Source organism: Phytophthora cinnamomi (assembly GCF_018691715.1).
Source record: "Phytophthora cinnamomi strain GKB4 chromosome Unknown Contig10, whole genome shotgun sequence".
NCBI lineage: Eukaryota > Oomycota > Peronosporomycetes > Peronosporales > Peronosporaceae > Phytophthora > Phytophthora cinnamomi.
The window spans coordinates 396804-414983 of record NW_027150943.1 but is presented as its reverse complement, the minus strand read 5'-3'; the positions used below and the strand labels follow the sequence as shown (position 1 = coordinate 414983).

At 57.9% G+C, this 18180-nt stretch overlaps 5 protein-coding genes across 5 annotated transcripts; 2 read left to right on the top strand and 3 right to left on the bottom strand.

Moving 5' to 3' along the window:
• Nucleotides 1-154: 154 nt before the first annotated feature.
• Nucleotides 155-2254, bottom strand: IUM83_05631 (1-phosphatidylinositol 3-phosphate 5-kinase FAB1; the record flags this gene model as incomplete). The annotated part of the gene is made up of 1 exon (XM_067929778.1): nucleotides 155-2254. The coding sequence occupies one exon, from the start codon at nucleotides 2252-2254 to the stop codon at nucleotides 155-157; it is 2100 nt and encodes a 699-aa protein (XP_067798090.1).
• Nucleotides 2255-3531: 1277 nt separating this feature from the next.
• On the top strand, nucleotides 3532-4476 carry IUM83_05630 (uncharacterized protein; the record flags this gene model as incomplete). The annotated part of the gene is made up of 1 exon (XM_067929777.1): nucleotides 3532-4476. One exon carries the CDS (start codon nucleotides 3532-3534, stop codon nucleotides 4474-4476), a length of 945 nt encoding a protein of 314 aa, XP_067798089.1.
• Nucleotides 4477-4549: 73 nt separating this feature from the next.
• IUM83_05629 (Transmembrane prolyl 4-hydroxylase) lies at nucleotides 4550-6691 on the bottom strand (the record flags this gene model as incomplete). The annotated part of the gene is made up of 1 exon (XM_067929776.1): nucleotides 4550-6691. The coding sequence occupies one exon, from the start codon at nucleotides 6689-6691 to the stop codon at nucleotides 4550-4552; it is 2142 nt and encodes a 713-aa protein (XP_067798255.1).
• Nucleotides 6692-15934: 9243 nt separating this feature from the next.
• On the bottom strand, nucleotides 15935-16824 carry IUM83_05628 (tnf receptor associated factor 4; the record flags this gene model as incomplete). The annotated part of the gene is made up of 3 exons (XM_067929775.1): nucleotides 15935-15972; nucleotides 16051-16092; nucleotides 16344-16824. 3 exons carry the CDS (start codon nucleotides 16822-16824, stop codon nucleotides 15935-15937), a joined length of 561 nt encoding a protein of 186 aa, XP_067798102.1.
• Nucleotides 16825-16938: 114 nt separating this feature from the next.
• IUM83_05627 (DNA replication complex GINS protein PSF1) lies at nucleotides 16939-17925 on the top strand (the record flags this gene model as incomplete). Its single annotated transcript, XM_067929774.1, has 6 exons — nucleotides 16939-17010; nucleotides 17088-17155; nucleotides 17224-17319; nucleotides 17414-17488; nucleotides 17585-17672; nucleotides 17752-17925. 6 exons carry the CDS (start codon nucleotides 16939-16941, stop codon nucleotides 17923-17925), a joined length of 573 nt encoding a protein of 190 aa, XP_067798262.1.
• Between the last annotated feature and the right edge of the window lie 255 nt (nucleotides 17926-18180).

Below are 18180 nucleotides of genomic sequence, written 5' to 3'. Positions count from 1 at the left end.
GGTTCATTCACGTACAAAGTAAAACGCATGACGCTCGGCCCGCGAACCAATGCGAGCCATGCACGGGGCCCTACCTTACTTGCACAACAGCACGCTGCTAAGACGCCGCTGGGATTAATTCACTACCTGGGCAACTGGACGGGCTGAGAGCCCTCTACGCACTTGCTGCGTCCGCATCCTCCTTAGAAGGCGAGTCCTCGTCGTCGTCCATCTCCATGCCTAGCTTCGCGGCGAGCGTCGATTCCATGCGCTCAAGCTGCTTGGCCAGGTCGTTGATCTGCTTCGAGTGACTGCTGATAGCGCTTACCATCTGACCCTGTTGGTTGCGCAGTTGTTCCTGTGTGCTAGTGGTCTGAGAAAGCAGCTGCATGAGCCGCATCTCCATTTGTTCCTGAGTGGGCTCAGCACCCGCCGCGGGTGCTGCTGCTTCTGGTGCCGGAGCCGGAGCCGGTGCCGGTACCTCTGCTGGGGCAGGTTCCGGGGCCTTGGGAGCTTCCTTCGGCGCAGCAGGCTTGGGAGGTTGAGGCGCCGGGCCCGACGGCTTGTGGTTCGGCACTCCCGCTGATCGGGACGTCTTCGGCGACTTCTTCGGCGATTTCTTCGGCGGAGGAATTGCAGGCGGGGCGGGGGCATTTGGTGCCGGGGCGCGGGGGGTACGCTGCTTACCATCGCCGTTTTCACTCTTGGGTGTCCGCCGTCCCGAGGAAGAAGAAGACTTGTGCGGTACATCCTCCTCTGTTGACCCCGGATTCTTGGCTAGGATCTCCTCGAACTTGCGCAGCAGACCACGCACAACAGTCTGCAGCTGAGAAATGACATCCATGCACGCGAATCGCGGGGTCACGTCAAACACTTCAATAGCTCCGATCGTGTGGCCGTTGGAAAGCGTAAGCGGAATACCAGCGTAGAACTGTGCCTGCAGAACATCTCTCCGCCACGGGTTAGCAGCAAAACGCACGTCACGAGTCAAGTCGCTGCACACCAGTGGCGATCCATTGCGGCACGCGTGAGCCGCCAAACTCTTCTGTCGGTCGATCTTGTCTAGCGATCCGAGGCCCGTCTCAGCACATGGCACGTAAACGTGCTTGTCCAGCAGGCCCACCAGAGACATGGGGCTCGAAGTGGCAATAGCAGCCATGTTACAGAGCTGCTGAACAGTCTGAGCAGCCGAAGTGCCGGCCTTCAGGGCACCGCGAATAGTGCGGACCGACCGGAGACGCTCCTTCTCGTTGTCCAGGTGCTTGGCCGCAATGTACTGGTTCTTCGCCGCCGGGTCAGCGAGCTCCAGGAAGAACGGGTAGGGCACTTCGAAGTACTCGTGCAGCGGGGCGCAGGCCTCGTTCATGCACCACGGGCAGTCCTCCGTGACTGCCGGCGGACCCGTGAAGGATCCGTGACGTCCGCGAGCGCCAGGGGCCCCGTCGTTGCCGCTGGTGGTGCTGGACTTGCGCCTCACCGGGAGGTTCGAGGCGCTGGCAGTGCGCTTGTCCATGGGCGGCTGCATGTCGACCATGCTGGAGCTGGTCGCGCCCACGGCCATGTCGTCCTTTGCCGTGCCGGACGAGTAGGAGGCGAAGCTGAGCCGGTCGGTGGAGAAGTCCCCCTCGCTGCCGCTGGGCTGCGAGTCCGTGGTGCCGCCGCCGGTGTTGGATCCGCCGTTGGTGGAGAAGATGCGGTCGTAGAAGTCGTCCTGCGACGCGATGGAGCTGAGCTTGCAGCTCACGCACATGCGCACGGTGATGGCGCCCTCGAAGGTGCTCTCGACCTTGCGCGAGATGCTGCACGAGCTGCAGACCACGGCCGTGCACGTGCGGCAGTAGTGGCGGCGGCGCAGCGGGTTGAAGCTCTTGCCGCACACGCTGCACTTCTTGCTGGCCTTGGACTCGGCCGCAGCGTTGGCGTTGTGCACGTGGCCCGCGAGCTGCTGGTGCGTTTGGCCGCCCGCCACGATCGTCGTGGTGTTGGTGCCCGTGATGGAGCTGGTGGTGGTGAAGGTCATGGGCTTGCGGTCGCCGCGCGCGCTGTGGTCGTTGGCGCGGCTGCGGTGCGAGCCGTTGGAGGAGAGCGCCTCCATGCTGTCGTCGGCCACCGGCTGCGCGTGCGAGTCGGCGGACGAGCTGGCGGTGCTGCGCGCGGACGAGAGCGACGCGGACGAGTCGTCGAGGCTGTTGCTGGCGGTGGCGGACGCGACGCTGCCGCTGAGGAACTTGGTGGTGCTGCTGGCGATGTTCAGGTCGAAGAGGTTGCGCACCATGAGCTGGGGGCTCGGGGGCGGGGCAGGCAGGCTCGCGGGCTGCGGAAACGGCGACTGCGTCCGCCGCTCTGCTCTCCAGGGGCCTCGGGCTTCGTCTGGCCGCAATGCTTGACTGACGGCGGGGAGGGGGCTCGCGCAGGAAGAAGGGGGGCTGGGGAGCGCCTTTTGCGCCAATGGGCGCGGCGCGGACGCCGTCTTTTGAGCCAATGCGGGGCCGCGGCGACCGAACGACGCCGCGGGCGCTGACTACCGAGCAGAGCCGGGCCGGATTTGCAACGGCTGGAGCCTGCGGATAAGGAGCAGGACCAGGTCGCCCCGGCCTGCTGGATGCGAGCAGGTGAGCCGCGTGTGCCCCCGGCTGCTGCAGGCGGAGAGGACGCTGATGCATCTGCGCAAATGGGGGGCGCTTACTGTAGTATTTCAGTACTGCGTCGGTGCGGAGGTGAGCTCAATGCGGGGCGCTGTTGCTTGCCCTGCCACGCGGTCACTCGATGGGGATAGGTCGCGCCCAGGGACACTCTGGGCGAGCTGCGAGGCCACGACGGGCGTTGCGGTGTGTGTGTGTGTGTGTCTGTCTGTCTGTCTGTCTGCGGCGCTCACGGGAGCCGGAGCCGCCGATCCCGCCGTTGTTCCGCTCTCGAGCGAGCGACTGCACCGCCGCTCTGCCGGAAAAGGGCCGACAAGCTGTGGCCCTCGCGCAGCGCGGCTTGGAGGCTGCGCGATGTGGCGGGCTCAACTCGGAAGCCGCACGGGACCTCTGGCGGTCGCCGTTGTAACATTTTCCGCTTCGAGCACAGATTCTCCTCTCCGGATGCCGCAGTCGTCCGACCGAAATCACCCGGCGCGCAAGCCATCTCTATGGTCCTTTGCGGCCGCCGGCCGCTATGAGGCACTGCCTAATGCACCTTTGCAGCGCTCTACGCGGATGCAGAGCTTGCGCTAGGATTTGGGCGGGGCCTGCGCCAACGGTTTGCTCGCCTCCGTGTCAGCGCAGCGCGCCCAACGTGGCAGTGAAGGTGGGCACGAGACCCAACGGCGCGTCACGTCACTTTACCCAGAGGCGGCAAGGAGAGCAGGACAGCCGCTGACAGTGTCGGACAGTCAGTCAAGCGCGCGTGTCAAACTTAACGCGCGTTTAGAAAGGGGGATGGGCCAACTTCAAGAATCTCCACCAATCAGCGATCAGTATGCGTTGAAGACCACTTTTAGCTCGACTGGCTAGGAACATCTTATAGCTGGCTCTGTCAGGGTAGCAACAGTACCGACCGCCGCAGGGGATGGCCGCCGTGTCCGCTCGAGACGACGAGGAAACGCAGCAGCGCACGGTGAGCAAGATGCCGCCGCGCTACATGCGCCCCACCTTCTCGTCCATCCTGCCCGAGTACGCCAACGCCGAGGCCGACCAGATCCGCAAGGCCTTCGGGACGGGCAACTACGCCAACATCCAGAAAATCCCCGCGCGGATTCACAACAACGCCGTGAACCAGGCGCGCTTCGAAAAGATGAACGAGAACCGCCTCACGCAGCCCAAGGCTGGCAGGAACGCCACCAAGAACGGCCTCTTCAACAAGTTCGAGTACACGCCGTCGCGCTTCAGCCTCGCGGACGGTCAGGCGCACATGGAGCGACTGCGCTCCGAGGCCAAGCGCACGGAGATCAGCGGTCAGGACTTCGTGAGTGGCTCCGCTGCCGCGCGACTCAAGCACGAGGACGCCTTCGGGGCGATGAACTTCCGCTACCCGCACTTGCACGAGCCGTACCCTGACGTCAAGGAGGAGAAGAGGCACCAGCGCTACCTCGAGGAGAAGAAGATCCTGCACGGAGCCTTCGTGCCGTGCGGCCAGCGTCCCCCGGTGGATGCTGTCACGCGGAAGCTCATCCCGCAGATCATCCAGGAAATGCATGAGGTCATCGCTGCGGACTGGCAGGGGCTCGACTTCTCCATTTCACCAGCTCGGGACGAAAACCTCGTGGTGCGCTTCGATCAAGTGTCCACCGAGTGCGAAAACGGACTCGTCGCCTACATGAACGTGTTCTGCAAGACCAACCGAGTGGCCAGCAAGTACGGGCTGCACAAGGTTGCAGAGGACTGGAACGCGAAGCCAGGCGACGGCGGGCTTTACTTTGCGTTCCGGCCGCCGTGGGTCAAGAACCGCTCCAAAGACCTCATCATTTTCGTCAATAACTCGGGCGCGTCCGCAACGCCGCGCGGGAATCAATAGGATGTTGCGATGCAAACACTACTTTTCATTACGAATTGGCATTGCACATATAGTCTCCCTTCTCCTCCTTAGCTTACTTAGTGGTCCAGAGCTCGGCGCCCTCATCGGCATCTGAGTCCCACATAAAGGCGTTCGAACCCCACTTCGTTCCTTCGTGGGGTGGGCAGCCTCCGTGGCGGCTCATGTCGTCAATATCGCCCTCGGGGGTCTGCGTGTAGAACAACGAGGCATGTAGTCCACGGGGCGGCACGGCCAAACCCTTCGAGCATTCATCCATGCCGTCGCGCACAATCTCCTCGTCTGAGAAGCGGTCCAGCGCGTACGGAAAGACGGTCTCTCCACCGATTTTCGTCTGGTTGTTCAGGTACATGAACAGAGTCACGTAGCGCTGGGGGTGGAAGTGCTTCACATACTTGGGCAGCTTGTAACGCAGCAGAGGGCTCCGTACACGGGATTCCCACGTCCGGATGATCAGCTCCGCGAAGTGAGGGAACGTCTTCAGTACCTGGAAGAGCACAAGTGAGCGGCCACGGTTCTCCATCAGCCAGTTGTACCACTCCGCGTTCGTCATCTGAATAATGAAATCCTTGCTGTAGTCGTCGTGAACAAACTCCAGCAAGCGTTCTTGGAACTCCACGGTGTATTGCGGGTACAGGTCGCCGTTAGGACGCGCAATAGGCGGGCAATCGTCGCCGAGGTAGCTCACACGCTCCTTAGCCCAACGAACCCAGTTGTAATAGTGTGACTGGCCGTTTACCTGCGGCTTCGGGAACGTGTAGCGAAGCTCACCGCGACCCAGCTTCTCCTCCCATGCCTGGACAATGCGCGGCAAGTAGGACGGGCGCCTCTTCTCGTCCATCAAGTCCTTAACTAGGTCCACAGCGTCCTTGTCCAAGTTGATGCGAATCCAACGCTCATATTCCTCGTCCACCAGGGCCTTGAACATGTTGGTGGCCACCATCTTCTGGTGGAACACTTCCAAAAGGGCGTTGGGGAAAGTCTGCTGGTCCTCCGCATTGGGGAACAACGAACCACCTTCGCGGAACTCTTCCGGCAGCTTGCTCTGGTCCAGGCCGCGAAGCTTCTCCGCCGCCCACTTGGTCCATTCCTCGTAGTCCTCGTAGTCAAAGGCGTTAGCATCCTTGGGCAAGAAGTCGCGCGAGTGGAACGTATCGAAGTGCTGGCGATAGAATTCACCAGCATTGTACTGCAGGAGCTGCAGACGCTCCGCGAACGTCGGACTGGGCAGGCGAGCCACGCGAGCCGCACGCACACGGAAATCACGCGTGAAAAGGCTGTCCTCCAAGAAGGCCGTATGGCTCGTGCGCGACTTGGACGTGACCTTGGACGAGTTGCTGCCGTCGACCTTCGAGCGGGACAGGCCCGGCATGCCGAGCTCCATGATCTTCTCGGACTCGTTCTGGGTCAGGAAGTACTGCACGTCGAAGACCTTGGGGCTCATGGCCACAGTCGTCAGCGTCACGCCGTCTTCCAGTACGTACTGGTAGCCCTTCTCAATGCCCGGCCACTGCCACAATTGGAAGTCCAGCAAGATGTGGACGATGTTCTTGGCCTGTGCAAGATCCTCCGCGCTGCGGATAGCAAAGCCCATCTGATTGAAAAGCCGCACGCCGTTCTCCATAACGTCGCGGTCGGCGCCGAGCCAGCCAGCGGCCAACTCCGCCGCCTTGCCCACGCAGTTGAACTCTCCGTTCCACGACACGTAGACGCCTTCATTGCGTCCGTTGAGCATGAAGAAGACACGGTCATCACCCATGGGCTGCTCCGACTGCATCGGCTCCAGCACGGAGAAGAGCTCGCCGTCGAAGAGCGGCCTGGCCGCGTACTGGTCGTCGCTGCAGCTCAGGTCACTCACGAGGTGACGCACCTCCATGGCGATCAGCGTCTCGTCGTCGTACTTGTACAGCAGCTCCTGTTCATCCTGCTGCTGTTGCTCGGAGGTGCTGGAGGCGTTCATGAACTCGTTGAACTGGGCGCTGAGGCGATCCGAGACCTTGGCAACCAGCTCCTCCACCGTCTCGGCCTGCAGCTCCCTCTGCGCGAGCTTGCCCCAGCCCACGGCGGCGGCTACGACCAGCAGCGGCGTCACCAGCGAGAAGGAGGAGGACGATGACGCCGCCTTGGGCTTCAACGGGGCGACGTCGCCATTGGCCGAGGTTTTGGAGACCTCGGAGGTCGTGGGTTGCTTGGCCATAGCTCGGCCTGTACAGCGAGTTGGGGGTCCGCGCTTGGCTCTGGAGGGAGTGCACTCGCTGGCGCGAATGCAGGAATGCTCAGCGCCGCAGAATGGGGCGTCTGGCACGCGCCGCGAGCAGGTAAAGGGCGGGGTGGCGACGCCATTGCGTGTCCATGTCGACGAATGTCAAATGCGGATCTGCTGCGCGTTGATTGGTCTGGCGGCGGAATAGCGGGCGCTGGTTGGCTGAAATCGTTGCCGGCGATGCAGACTGCATCGTCGATACTGGACATGGCCATATTGGCTGCATACACCAGATTTTTTCGACGTGAGCGCAGCGCTGCATAGCTCAAGGCCGAGGCAGTCACACGCCCAGCCGTTGGGTTCATCATAATGCATTGATGGCTGTCGTGGAGTTGGCGAATGTGAAGATACCATTAATTTTTTCATGCGCTGTACCACCAGCACAGTCTCCATTGCTTTGCGACTTGATTGACGACGCGGACTCCTTTGACAAGGAACTCGTCGATTTGGTCGACACCAAAGCAAAATCAGCAATGCACTCGAGGATAACAGCGAACCACGCAAACCAACACGTATATACGTCAGAGCTGTCTGCCCTGAGCCGCTCAGTGAGTGCGGTTCCCGCATATGCGTGTACGATGCGACGACCTCGATGGGGTACATGTACCAGCGGCTCGGTACACTCGCTTGTTGAAGTTGTCTTTGTCCAGGTCGCTGGAAGTGTGCAATGCAATGCATGTACATCACTGGAAGTGCGCAATGGTAGTGCTGGGAAGGACGAGGCGTAGGCGATGGGTGCGGGAGCAGTCCGGCGGAGTTGGCGTCGCTTCCGGAAGGACAGGCTGGAAAATCGATGAACCCATTTACTTTCTGGAGACTCGCAAGCCACGGAAGCGCCTCATTTGCGAACAAGCGTCGAGGTCGACAGAGCTCAGCAGCAGACCATGGTCGAGGAAAAAAACACGGAAGCGGGGGACAAAATGGAGAAGCCTACGAAGCCCATGGCGTCCAAGTCGTTCTCGTTAATCCCCGCCTCGATGCTCGTCTTCGTGGTATCATTGGCAGCGGCTTGGTACTTGAGACCCCTGAAGCTTGCGAGCGTCAACAATACTGCGGTTCATGGCGGGGCACGTGAACTTCTCCAGCTTCACTCACAAGCTTTGCCAGAAAAGTACGCCTCGGAGCTCGTGAAGATGGACGTGCGCCACCTTGTGAGTGATTTGGTTTGCGACGATGCAGACTATTCACCCACTCCGCTCCTCAACGGCAAGCTGTTCCCCGTCACGGAGCCCATGGACGCCCCACAGTCCATGGCCGACGACCGAGTCTTCTTCATGCTCAACGGCGCCAACGACGGCGTCTACGTCTCGTGGAACGGCCAGTTCGAGTGCGTGGGTCAGGCGGCCGAGGTGGCGGCGGCGTGGCTGGGCGCCGACCGCGACGTCATGGTGAACGGCGTGCGTCTGTACAACCAGATGGGCTGGCCCGTTCGCAACTCGGAGGAGCTGAAGGAGACGAGGAACATTGTGCACGTGCTGCTGGACTTCCAGTTGTGGCAGTGGCCTGGTATCAAGAAGGGGTACAAGTATGTGTTGGAGGACGGCGTGACGTTGACGACGGTTGGTATGAGCCCCAAGGTGTTTGATGTGGAGCACTATTTCACTCAAGAGGAGGCAGACAAGATCATTGAAATCGGATCTCCAATTTTGAACCGGTCACGAATTGTCAAGGATGCCACGGAAGGAGGCCTGCATGTAGTTTCCGATGCACGCACAAGCCACACTGCTTTCCTTCCTGATAGTTTGTTTACCCGCGAGTTTCGAGTTCGCGGAGCGCGTTTGGCCCGGCTACCAAGTCCATCATTTCTTGAACGCCTGCAACTCGTGCGCTATAACGCGGGCGAATTTTATCGTCAGCACCTCGGCACGTTCCATCCGCTTCCGTTCCTTCCTACCGATAGTGAATTTGAAGCCGGGATGGATGCCTATAAGCAATGGGCCAATTGGGCTGCTGGCAAAATCCGTGAATTGAGTATCGATCGAGACATCCCTGAAGACTTCCGGGAGGGAGGGCCTCTCTTTCCAAATGCAGACGATGCCGTGGCATTTCCAAACGCTCTCTTGAGTTTGTTTCTTCCGGTCGCTAATGCGACCAACATGCTAAGATCCCGCCAAGACGGGTCATGGATCGAATGGATCGCAGAGAATCTAGCTCTCAAGGCTCGAGATATTATGCCCAAGTTTATTGGAACTGAAGCAAAGCCCCAGTACTTGCCTCTGATCATTAAGGCGTGGGAGAATGCGCTGGGCATGCCAGAGCTCCGCTATACACTCCCAAAAAAAACCGTCAGCGAAGTCACGCATTATTTTGCGTGGGTCCGCTGGGCTAAGGAACGAGTGTCGTTTCTGGGAAACAAAGCTCCAGCTATTAGCCGTCCAGGTTCCTTCTTATTCCCAAAGTATTCCATGGACTTTCAGTCCAAACTCGTGGATATCCTCCTCGACAATTACTCACAGACCTACATCACTCGCTTCCTTTCGAACGATGACTGGTACAGCTGGATGGTTGAGAACCGAGGAAGAAACAATGTGCTTGTGCAGGTGCTGCAGGTTTCGCCTCAGTTTGCTGAACTCGCCATTAAGGCATGGGAGGCAGAGGTGAACGCGCCATCTCAACTGCGTTACAAGCTGCCCAAGTTCGTCAAACACTTTTTTCCGCAACGCTTCGTGACGTTGTTCCTGTACCTGAACAACCAAACCAAGGTTGGCGGCGAGACCGTCTTCCCTCACTCGGTCGATCGCTATTCGGATGAAAACATTGTTCGCAACGGAATGGACGAGTGCTCTACGGGGTTGGCAGTGCCTCCACTGGGTTTGCACGCTTCTCTCTTTTACGTGCAAACCCCAGAGGGTGACGTGGATTTCATGAGCTACCACGGTGGGTGCCCACCTCATGAGGGTACGAAGTGGGGTTCAAACTCGTTCATGTGGGATGCCGACACCGACGAATCCAGTGACCAGCGCGGCTAAGAGAGTATTTTCAACGAGAGCGCGCATGGGTTGTTAGAAGGAGCGCCAGATGTACTTCTTCCGGCCAGCATTGTGCGACTGAGACTGCGTGTTAGACGTAAGACGTCAATTGCACTAATCTTGTCTTGAACTCGTTTGCATTCGTCTTCAAGGTATTTATAACACGAATGCCCAAGATGTTGCGCTGTGGTTCATTCATTTCCTATTCAGGACTCTCCAGAACCGATTCCTGATTCGCGATGGGAGCTTGTGCAAGTCGTCGTTGGCCCTCGCTGGCTGAAAATTATGAGGTGGATTCACCGGAGGTGCTTCTCGGTGAAGGTACTTGCTCGCGGGTGTTTCGTGCGCGTGAACGTGCCTCTGGAAAGCTGGTTGCTATCAAGCGTTTGGACAAGGCGCAGCAAAGGTTAATTGATGACGACCCTGTCCAGTGGCAGCGCGAGGTGGCATTGCTGCGTCGTTGTGTCTCTCACCCAAATGTTGTGGCATTCATTGACGTGGTGGAGACACCCACTTTCGTGCACATCGTCACGGAGCTCGCAGAAGGTGGAGAACTTTTCCAGGCGCTTATTGACGAGGGGGCATACTCGGAATGGGATGCTCGACGCTTTATTGCCGACCTCCTCGAAGCATTGCAATTCTTGCACGGGCTTGGCATCGCGCACAGGTAAGTCGCAAAAGATTGAGCGTGCATGCAGCTGGCAGTGGCATTTCTAACGCGATCAATGTACTCAGGGACATCAAACCAGAGAACTTGCTGCTGACGTCTGCCAGCCCAAAGCGTGCAAGCATCAAGCTGGCTGATTTCGGTCTGGCAGCACTTGTCGAAGAGAGCAGTTTGCTTTCCAATGGTAGATTAACCTGGGCGTACTGTGCACCCGAAGTCTTCACAGCGATGCGTTCATCAGAGTCGCGACTGGAGGACTCGGGGGATGCCTCGCCACCTAAGCCGGCACGGCACTCGAAAGTGGGGGTTCAGTGTGACCTGTGGAGCGTGGGCATTGTGTTGTACGTGCTACTCAGTGGAATTCACCCGTTTGACCCCGATGGACGTCAGACCCGGGATCAAATAATAAACAACATTCAGTCGGGGCAGTTCTCCATGACTGGACCTCGCTGGGATGCGATATCTACTGACGCTAAGGAATTGATCTCGGCTATGCTCCAAGTTTCACCGGAAGCGCGACCCACAGCTGCGGAGGCTCTCACCTACGAATGGTTCAAGTCCCAACACACTTCGCGTCTGTCTTTGGCTGTCTCAACTTCTGATATCGAGGGCCTTGAGCAATACCGACACCTCATGCGTCGCAAATTTCGGGTGCGTGTGCTTGATCACATTGTCTAACATCTACACGTGCACATGATCTTCTTGTACAAACCATGACTCTCCTGCTGCTGTCATTTTCGATAGACGAGCGTCTTGGCCGCGGTTGCCGCGGAAACACTACGTCGTAGTCTCAACAAAAGCCGGCAGTCTGCTGGGTCAGCTGCTGGTGATGAAGCTCGTGCTACAGCAACAGCTTCCCCAAATTCGGTCAAACGTACAGAGCCCACCGATGCTGCCTCGGTTGAAGATTCTGCCGGTGATCCTTCGTCATGCGCGTCTTCACCTGGTAGCACGTCAGCTGCAGTCGTTGCCCTACCCTGCGAACCCAGTGACAAACGTCGCTTGTCACCAAGTCATTCCGTGCTCAAGCAAATTTTCCAGCACGACCCGCACGTTGAAGAAAGCAGTGCAGTTGAAGTTGTTGCAGCCAGCACTGGTGCTGCAAACATGGACGACATTTTCATCAACGTCTAATACCCTAGGAAAAACGACACCATCTAGGTTATCCCCACCACCTTGATAAAAGAAATCGTTGCTGCATCCACAGCCTAGCGATGGAACTTCATATCGTCAAAGAACCCGGGCCTTGCGATTCTCACCCCTCCATGGTTGCCACGCGCAGTCACACGTGTTGAACCGGTGCCACCTTCACCTGCCACGCCTTCAACCACGTCCCAGTATGCACCTCGTACACTCTGCGGTGGGTTCTCGTCCATTCCACCGGGCTTCACCGCACCACCCGCTTCGATGCAAATACTTTTGACGTTCAAGAGACTTGCATTAACATAGCTGGATCCGCCTCCGCCCCCACCAACTATGCCTGGGGCGAATCCGCCACCTCCTCCACCAAAGAGTCCACCCCCTCCGCCCCCACCGAACTCAGCGCCATCCCCACCTTGCATCGACGCCCCGCTGGTGCCCACGAACTTGCATATCGGATTGAATTCATCGCAAGCTCCAGCAGAGCCACCCCCGATGTCACCCCCAGGCCATCCACACCGAACGTCATCTCCATTGCACAGCTTTCGGGCCTTGCAGGCACCTCCTCCACTGCCATTTCGGCATGTTCCGCCGCCGCCACCACCCGCAGCGATCAAAATGTACTCGATCCCGTATGCCCCCTGTCGATAAATGCTCGTAAAGCCCCCACCGCCTCCGCAAGCAGACTCCTTGTTGCCGCTGTGGCCTTGACCACCGCCAGGAATGCCACCAGCAGCCGTAGACACCTGTGTGGCAACAAGTACGCCTCCAGGCACCGTCTTAGTTTTCTTTCCTACGCCAGCGTTATCATTCTCTTCACTGTCAGGAACTTCGGCCATTCGAGCGAACTTGCCACCAGTGCCTCCCGATCCAATAGAGAAGTAAAGCGTCTCACCAGGAAACACTGGACAGATACCCTCTACGAACGCGCCGCCGCCACCGTGACCCACCGTTTGCCCACGCAGAAGACCACTACCCCCGCCGGCGCCCCACGCTTGAAGCTTTAGCAGCTTTACGTCGCGTGGCACTTTATACTCGTGAATTTCGGCGGTGACAAAGCTCAAAATGCCAGACGAGAGCAGGTGGACGCGGCGATGAGCATTGCGTTCCTTAGCCAGAATCATTGCGTTGCACTTCGGCCACGTGCACTTAACCTTACGTAACTCACAATCGTCTTGTTCGTGAGCTAAACGTGTTTGCTCCAGTGACAACAGTTCATGTGCACCGCCTTGATACACCTGTCCACAACCTAGCCTGCATCGCAAGTCCCCCACAGGCCGTCGCACACACAAATCCCGCATATGCGGTGCCGCAAGCTCGAAATGCGGTAACCACACACCGCAATCTCGGGGGCAATACACGATGCGACTCGAGCATTGCTCTTCGTACTCGGACTCGTGATCATAGATGACCTCACACCACTGTCGTCGCTCCATAACTGTCGTGCAGCCCAGGCGGCAAACCATGAGCCTCCTCGGACATTCAACGCGTTCGTGCTCCTCGAGACTGAATTCACGTGGAAACCAGTGTTCACAGCCCCACCGGCACAGTCCTCGACCCAAATGCAATCGCTTATCAGTTCGTGTCAAAATACGACTAACGCGACGGCGCTCTCGTATTGCAGGCTTGGTATCGGTATCCTCCAGTCGCGCATTCTCAATCTCTTCGTTATTCATTTCCTGTTCCAATTCTTGCCCTCGCTCAATTTCACGTCGGGGGTCTACTCGAGCCGGATCAATAGAGGTCAGGATGTTGTTTTCTCTAGCTCGGAGGAACACCTCACGCTCTCGGCGAAACCGGGCATCGATGTAGGCCAAACTTCTTCCCTTAGTATTTTTCCTCCCTTTCTTCTTGGGCTGTGTGTTCTCCTTGGAGTTGTTGTCGGTCTCACATTCACCGAGGTTCTCATCGTCACCAGCTATGGTCAAGTGTTCACCTGTGACACTACCTTCGAGTTGACGGAGTGCAATTTCAAGATCCTCTTTCTCTCGCTTCTGTTGTTCACTAGCCACAATATTTTGCTCTTGCTCAGTTTTGAGTTGATCGTCGTGTCGCCGTGCCCGCTGCAACGCTGATTTCCATTCTTGCTCCTCTCGGCGGCGACGCAGCTCCTCAGTAGTAAGAGCGAATCGTGCCTGGCGTTTTGGCCGTCGAATCTCCTGCAAGAATTTCTTTGCTGCGAATGTGTCATGAACACAATCCCCTGAAAGCTCATTGAGATAAAACGTATGTGATGTTTGGGGATCGTAGTACCGATGCCAACCGCGATCGTGTGTCTCGATCTCCTCACTGCGCTCAAGTATAAGTGTTTGAGCATACCGATAGCCTTCATGTAAAAGTACTTCCACAGGTTTGTCTACCACAATTCGTTTATCAACCGCGTGTAAATAAAACGTAACGCCGCCGAATCCCCGGCATTCACGCCAATCCCCCAACGTTCGGCCTTTTACGGCGTTGTCTACTAGCGCCGCCGATGCTGTTCCAGAGAACTTCACCACAAGACTCTCCTGATCTGGTTCATCCTCGAGTTGCTCGGCGTTTTCAAAGAAGCGCTTAGTTCGCCATTCTCGACTCGATAAGCCCTCAGGCGACACCCACTGACATTCCTCCGAATCACGATTGAAGAAGAAGTACACGTCGGTACCATTCACACGGTGAAGTTCCCATGCTGGGTGGGAACGATGACGCTCTACAAAATGTGCGCTTGTCTCCATCTTTTCCTTCCAGCCTAATCGTGTTCGACCTTCTTCAGCAATTTGTGGTGGCACCTGCCGCTGGACGAAGCCACTGCGCGTGTTTTCAAATAAACGGTTGTGGCTCAAAGGCTCTTCGTAGATATTCCAGCCTGTGCCGCGCGCGACAGGTTTGCCGTCATTTTCCTTGACAAGCTTTCGCATCCGATTCAAGGTGTCTAGCCCATTGAAATCATGACTCATTCGGTCGAGTTCATCTTGCCACACCTTTCGTCGATGAGCTACACGCTCTTCTTCAAGCCGGACTTCTTTCGCATGAACACGTTCTACACGCTGCTGAATCACATACTGTTCATGAACTGCGTCTCCCTTTGGACTGCCTGGACGACCTCGGCACGCCAGTAGAAGTTGAAGCGGTGTTCTACCGCTGTGGTCAAGTAGAAAAGGGCTGCATCCATTCTTTTCTGCTAGGAAGTGGATCACTCGTTCGTGCGTGCATACCAGATTTTCGTCACATGCAACATGCAGCGCCGTGCGCCCCTGGAGATTTGGCAAGTGTTTATACATTTCACGTAAACACGTATCCATAAAGAAGGACATTTCTGATACAGAAATCCAATCTGCCGGGTCGCCTTCCTTTTGGCGCCTTGCCAGTTCATCGGCGGTGCCTTCTTCATCATCTTCACTGTCGTCGTCGCCCATCGCTGCAAATTCGTCATGAATACCACGCTTCGGAAGCTTCTTGTGAAAGCGCGACACCAGATAATCCATGAAAGCCTTCTGCGGTACAGGCATCTTACAAATGCGGGTATTGTCGCCACCGCTACCAAATAGTTCTGCGTGCAACCATTGAACCGACTCAAACAGCCACGAAACGTGAAAACGCCGGCGCTCATTTTCACATAGCTTGTTCTTCATGATAGTATCATAGGTTTTCTGGAGTAAACGCTCATAGCACTCGCCGCGCTGCTGCGGTAGATTACTTACGAATAAACGAAAAGAGCTGTCATGCGCGCTTAGCAGTTGCGAAGCAATCGTTGAACTTCCACTAAACGCAGCCAAATGCAGCGCAGAGTTCTTCAGGTTGTCCAATTGAAAGATGTTTGCCCCGTGTTCCAGCATCAGTGCAGTGATCTCACTGTGACCGCATCTTGCTGCGACCATCAGTGGAGTGCGACGAAAAGAGTCCAAGTGGCCGACTTCGGCACCACGCTCAATAAGCAGTCTTACAATCGAGTGGTATCCATGCTTGCTCGCGATATGGAGTGGCGATTGCATTAACTTCGTGTTCGCGTCCAATTGTAAAGCGTTCACGTCTTGTCCGCCGAACACAAAAAGCTCAACTTCCTTCAGTATGCCTTCTTCGAGCACCCTCAGAAAAGAAAACGGCTTATTTGCCGCAGTTCGCGGAGATTCCGCACTGTTGCTACAGCTGTCATCTCGGCTTTTAACGACGCGCAGCAATCGCTGGGTGAACAGCGGGCTTCTATCCGGCTCAAAGCCTTGGGAGACAAGCTCGCTCAAGACGATGTTGCCGTCAATACCTCGAGCAAGTTCCTGTTGGCACCAGTGAGCCCATTGCGGGTGTAAAACCTGCACGGGTGGCGACGGGAGTTTTTCCACTGCAGCAATGCTGCGTGCTGTGCGCGACGACTTGATCGGCGAGCCTGATCGAGACGTATTGTTATTGTCAGGCCCTACAGATGCATCAACGCCTGAACCATAGATGCCACTCGGAGCATTGCGCTGCAACCGACACAGTTGCAGGGGTCAGCTCACTACAGGCGACAAAACTCTAGTCAACGACCCGATCCCATTTCCTACCTTTGTCCGGAGTCGGAACGAAGACGCTCTGGTCGAGATCCTCTGCATCATCAGTACATTCCCCGTCAGCAGGAACCCCTTTTGCGCCAACGTGTGCATAAGTTTCTTCACACTAGCGCCCCTCTCGATGTTCGCGAACAGCCACTTCTCCCACTGCTGCGGCAGCTCGCCAGGCTCCACTGCGAGCCCCGGCTGTAGCTTCTTGATCTTCACGAGCCCGACCTCCGCGGCCTTAAACTTGGCTTCCCGCGTGGTTTTGCCGGTCGATAAGACCGTCACTTGCCCCGTCGGACCGCAGGCTTTGCCCCGCAGCTCCAGCTGCATCTGGAAGAGCTCGGAAGACGGCTCGGCCTCGTCCGCCTCGCTGTCCTCGTCCTCCACCAGCCGGTACTCCACCTGCAGCCCGAACTTGCTCGCCTCGCGCTCCAGCAGCGCCGCGGGCGTCGTGTCCAGCGCCTGCATGAACGTCCGCAGCGCCGCGAGCTTGGCGTCGCCACGCTGCAGCCGCACGACCATCTGCACCAGCTCCGCGAAGTCCAGCAGCCCGTCCCCATTCACGTCGATGCTGGACACGAGCGCGTCGGCCTCCGCGGCGCCGAGCTCGATTCCCATGCGCGCCAGCAACGCGCGGAACTCGCGCTCGTCGATGGCGCCGCTGCCGTCCGCGTCGCTGATGCGGAACTGCGCGGCCAGCTCCTCGGCCTGCGCGGGCGTAAAGCTCGCGCGGAACTCGTCGGGGATTTCATAGCCAGAGGAAGGAGAGACGCTGGTCATGAGCGCGGAAGGCAGGAAGGTGCCCGCCCATGTTGAAGCGACGCGAGGACCATCACTCTGACACTAAGTTCGGACTAGGTTCGCACTATTCGTTTTTGGCGGGAAAAGGCGGCGATGGCGCTGAACGCCAAGGGGAAGGAGCTGCTGCGCGAGCTGCAGCGCAGCGACTGGCTGCCGCCGTACAATGTGAGTGGCCTGAGCGGACAGAGCGGTCGAGTGGGGTGTTTGTGTGTGCGGCTATTGATGGCGGGCGGACTGCGCAGGAAGATCTGGTGCGGCAAGTGGTGGAGGAGTCCGGACTGCTGCACGAGGAGCTCAACAGGAAGCTCACGTGAGTCGGGGCGACTGGTGCTGGTAGCTGCTGTATGTGCTCACTGACTGCTGCGTTGCGGTGCACAGCACGTTCAACGAGGGGATGCCGTCGACGGTGCACTGCGGACTCGTCGTGAGCCACCAGTGTCTGCTGCGCAACAAGCGCTGCCTGATCGCCTACCTGTATGTGGCATGGCGTCTACGCTGCGAGAGATCTGCTGTTTACAGGGCTGCGGTTTTGCTGAGCTGAGTCGGCCTGTGCTGTGCTGTGGGGCAGATACCACCGCATGGAGAAGATCAAGGCGCTGCGGTGGGAAACGGGCACCATTATCCCGGGCCCGCTGGCTCAAAAGTGAGTGCAAGCAGTAGTGCAGCGTTATTATGGTGCTGTCCGCTGTGGTGGAGGCAAGCAAGGTGCTGATGCTGTTGTCGTGGTGGTGCGCTGCAGCTTGTGCCAGCGCGAGGTGCAATTCTTCAACCAGTACGACCAGCTGCTGACAGACTATATGGCCGACTTCGAGCTCGACCTGTCGGCGGTACGGCCTTCAAAATTGCACAGCCCACTGGCTTCTGTTCGTGCGCTGATCCTGGGCATTGTGTTTGCATGGCTCGCAGGATCTGAAGCCGCCCAAGGACTTGTATGTGGAGGTGCGCGTGCTGCGCGACTGCGGCGAGGTGATGACCGAGAGCGGGCTTGTGAACTTGGAGGCGCACTCGCAGCACTTCCTGCGCCGCGTGGACGTGGAGCAGCTCATCCGCCAGGGGCTGCTCGAGCAGATCAAGCGCTGAGGACTTCAATGGCACTCTTTACCTATGCAGCAGTCTTTTGCGTCCGTTTCATTCGCTCCCACTATGCGCTGCACCGCCGGGCAGCGGGTAGGGCTGCGTGTCCTGCTTTTGTTCAGTTAAACAATCCCAGTTCCTTATGACCAATCGCAGCACCGCTCGGGCACTTTCACAGCCAATCAGCGCACGGCAGACGTACGTCAGTCTTAACGGCTACTTTTGCGACGATCGCCAGCAGCTACACTATCCAGTTTGTGC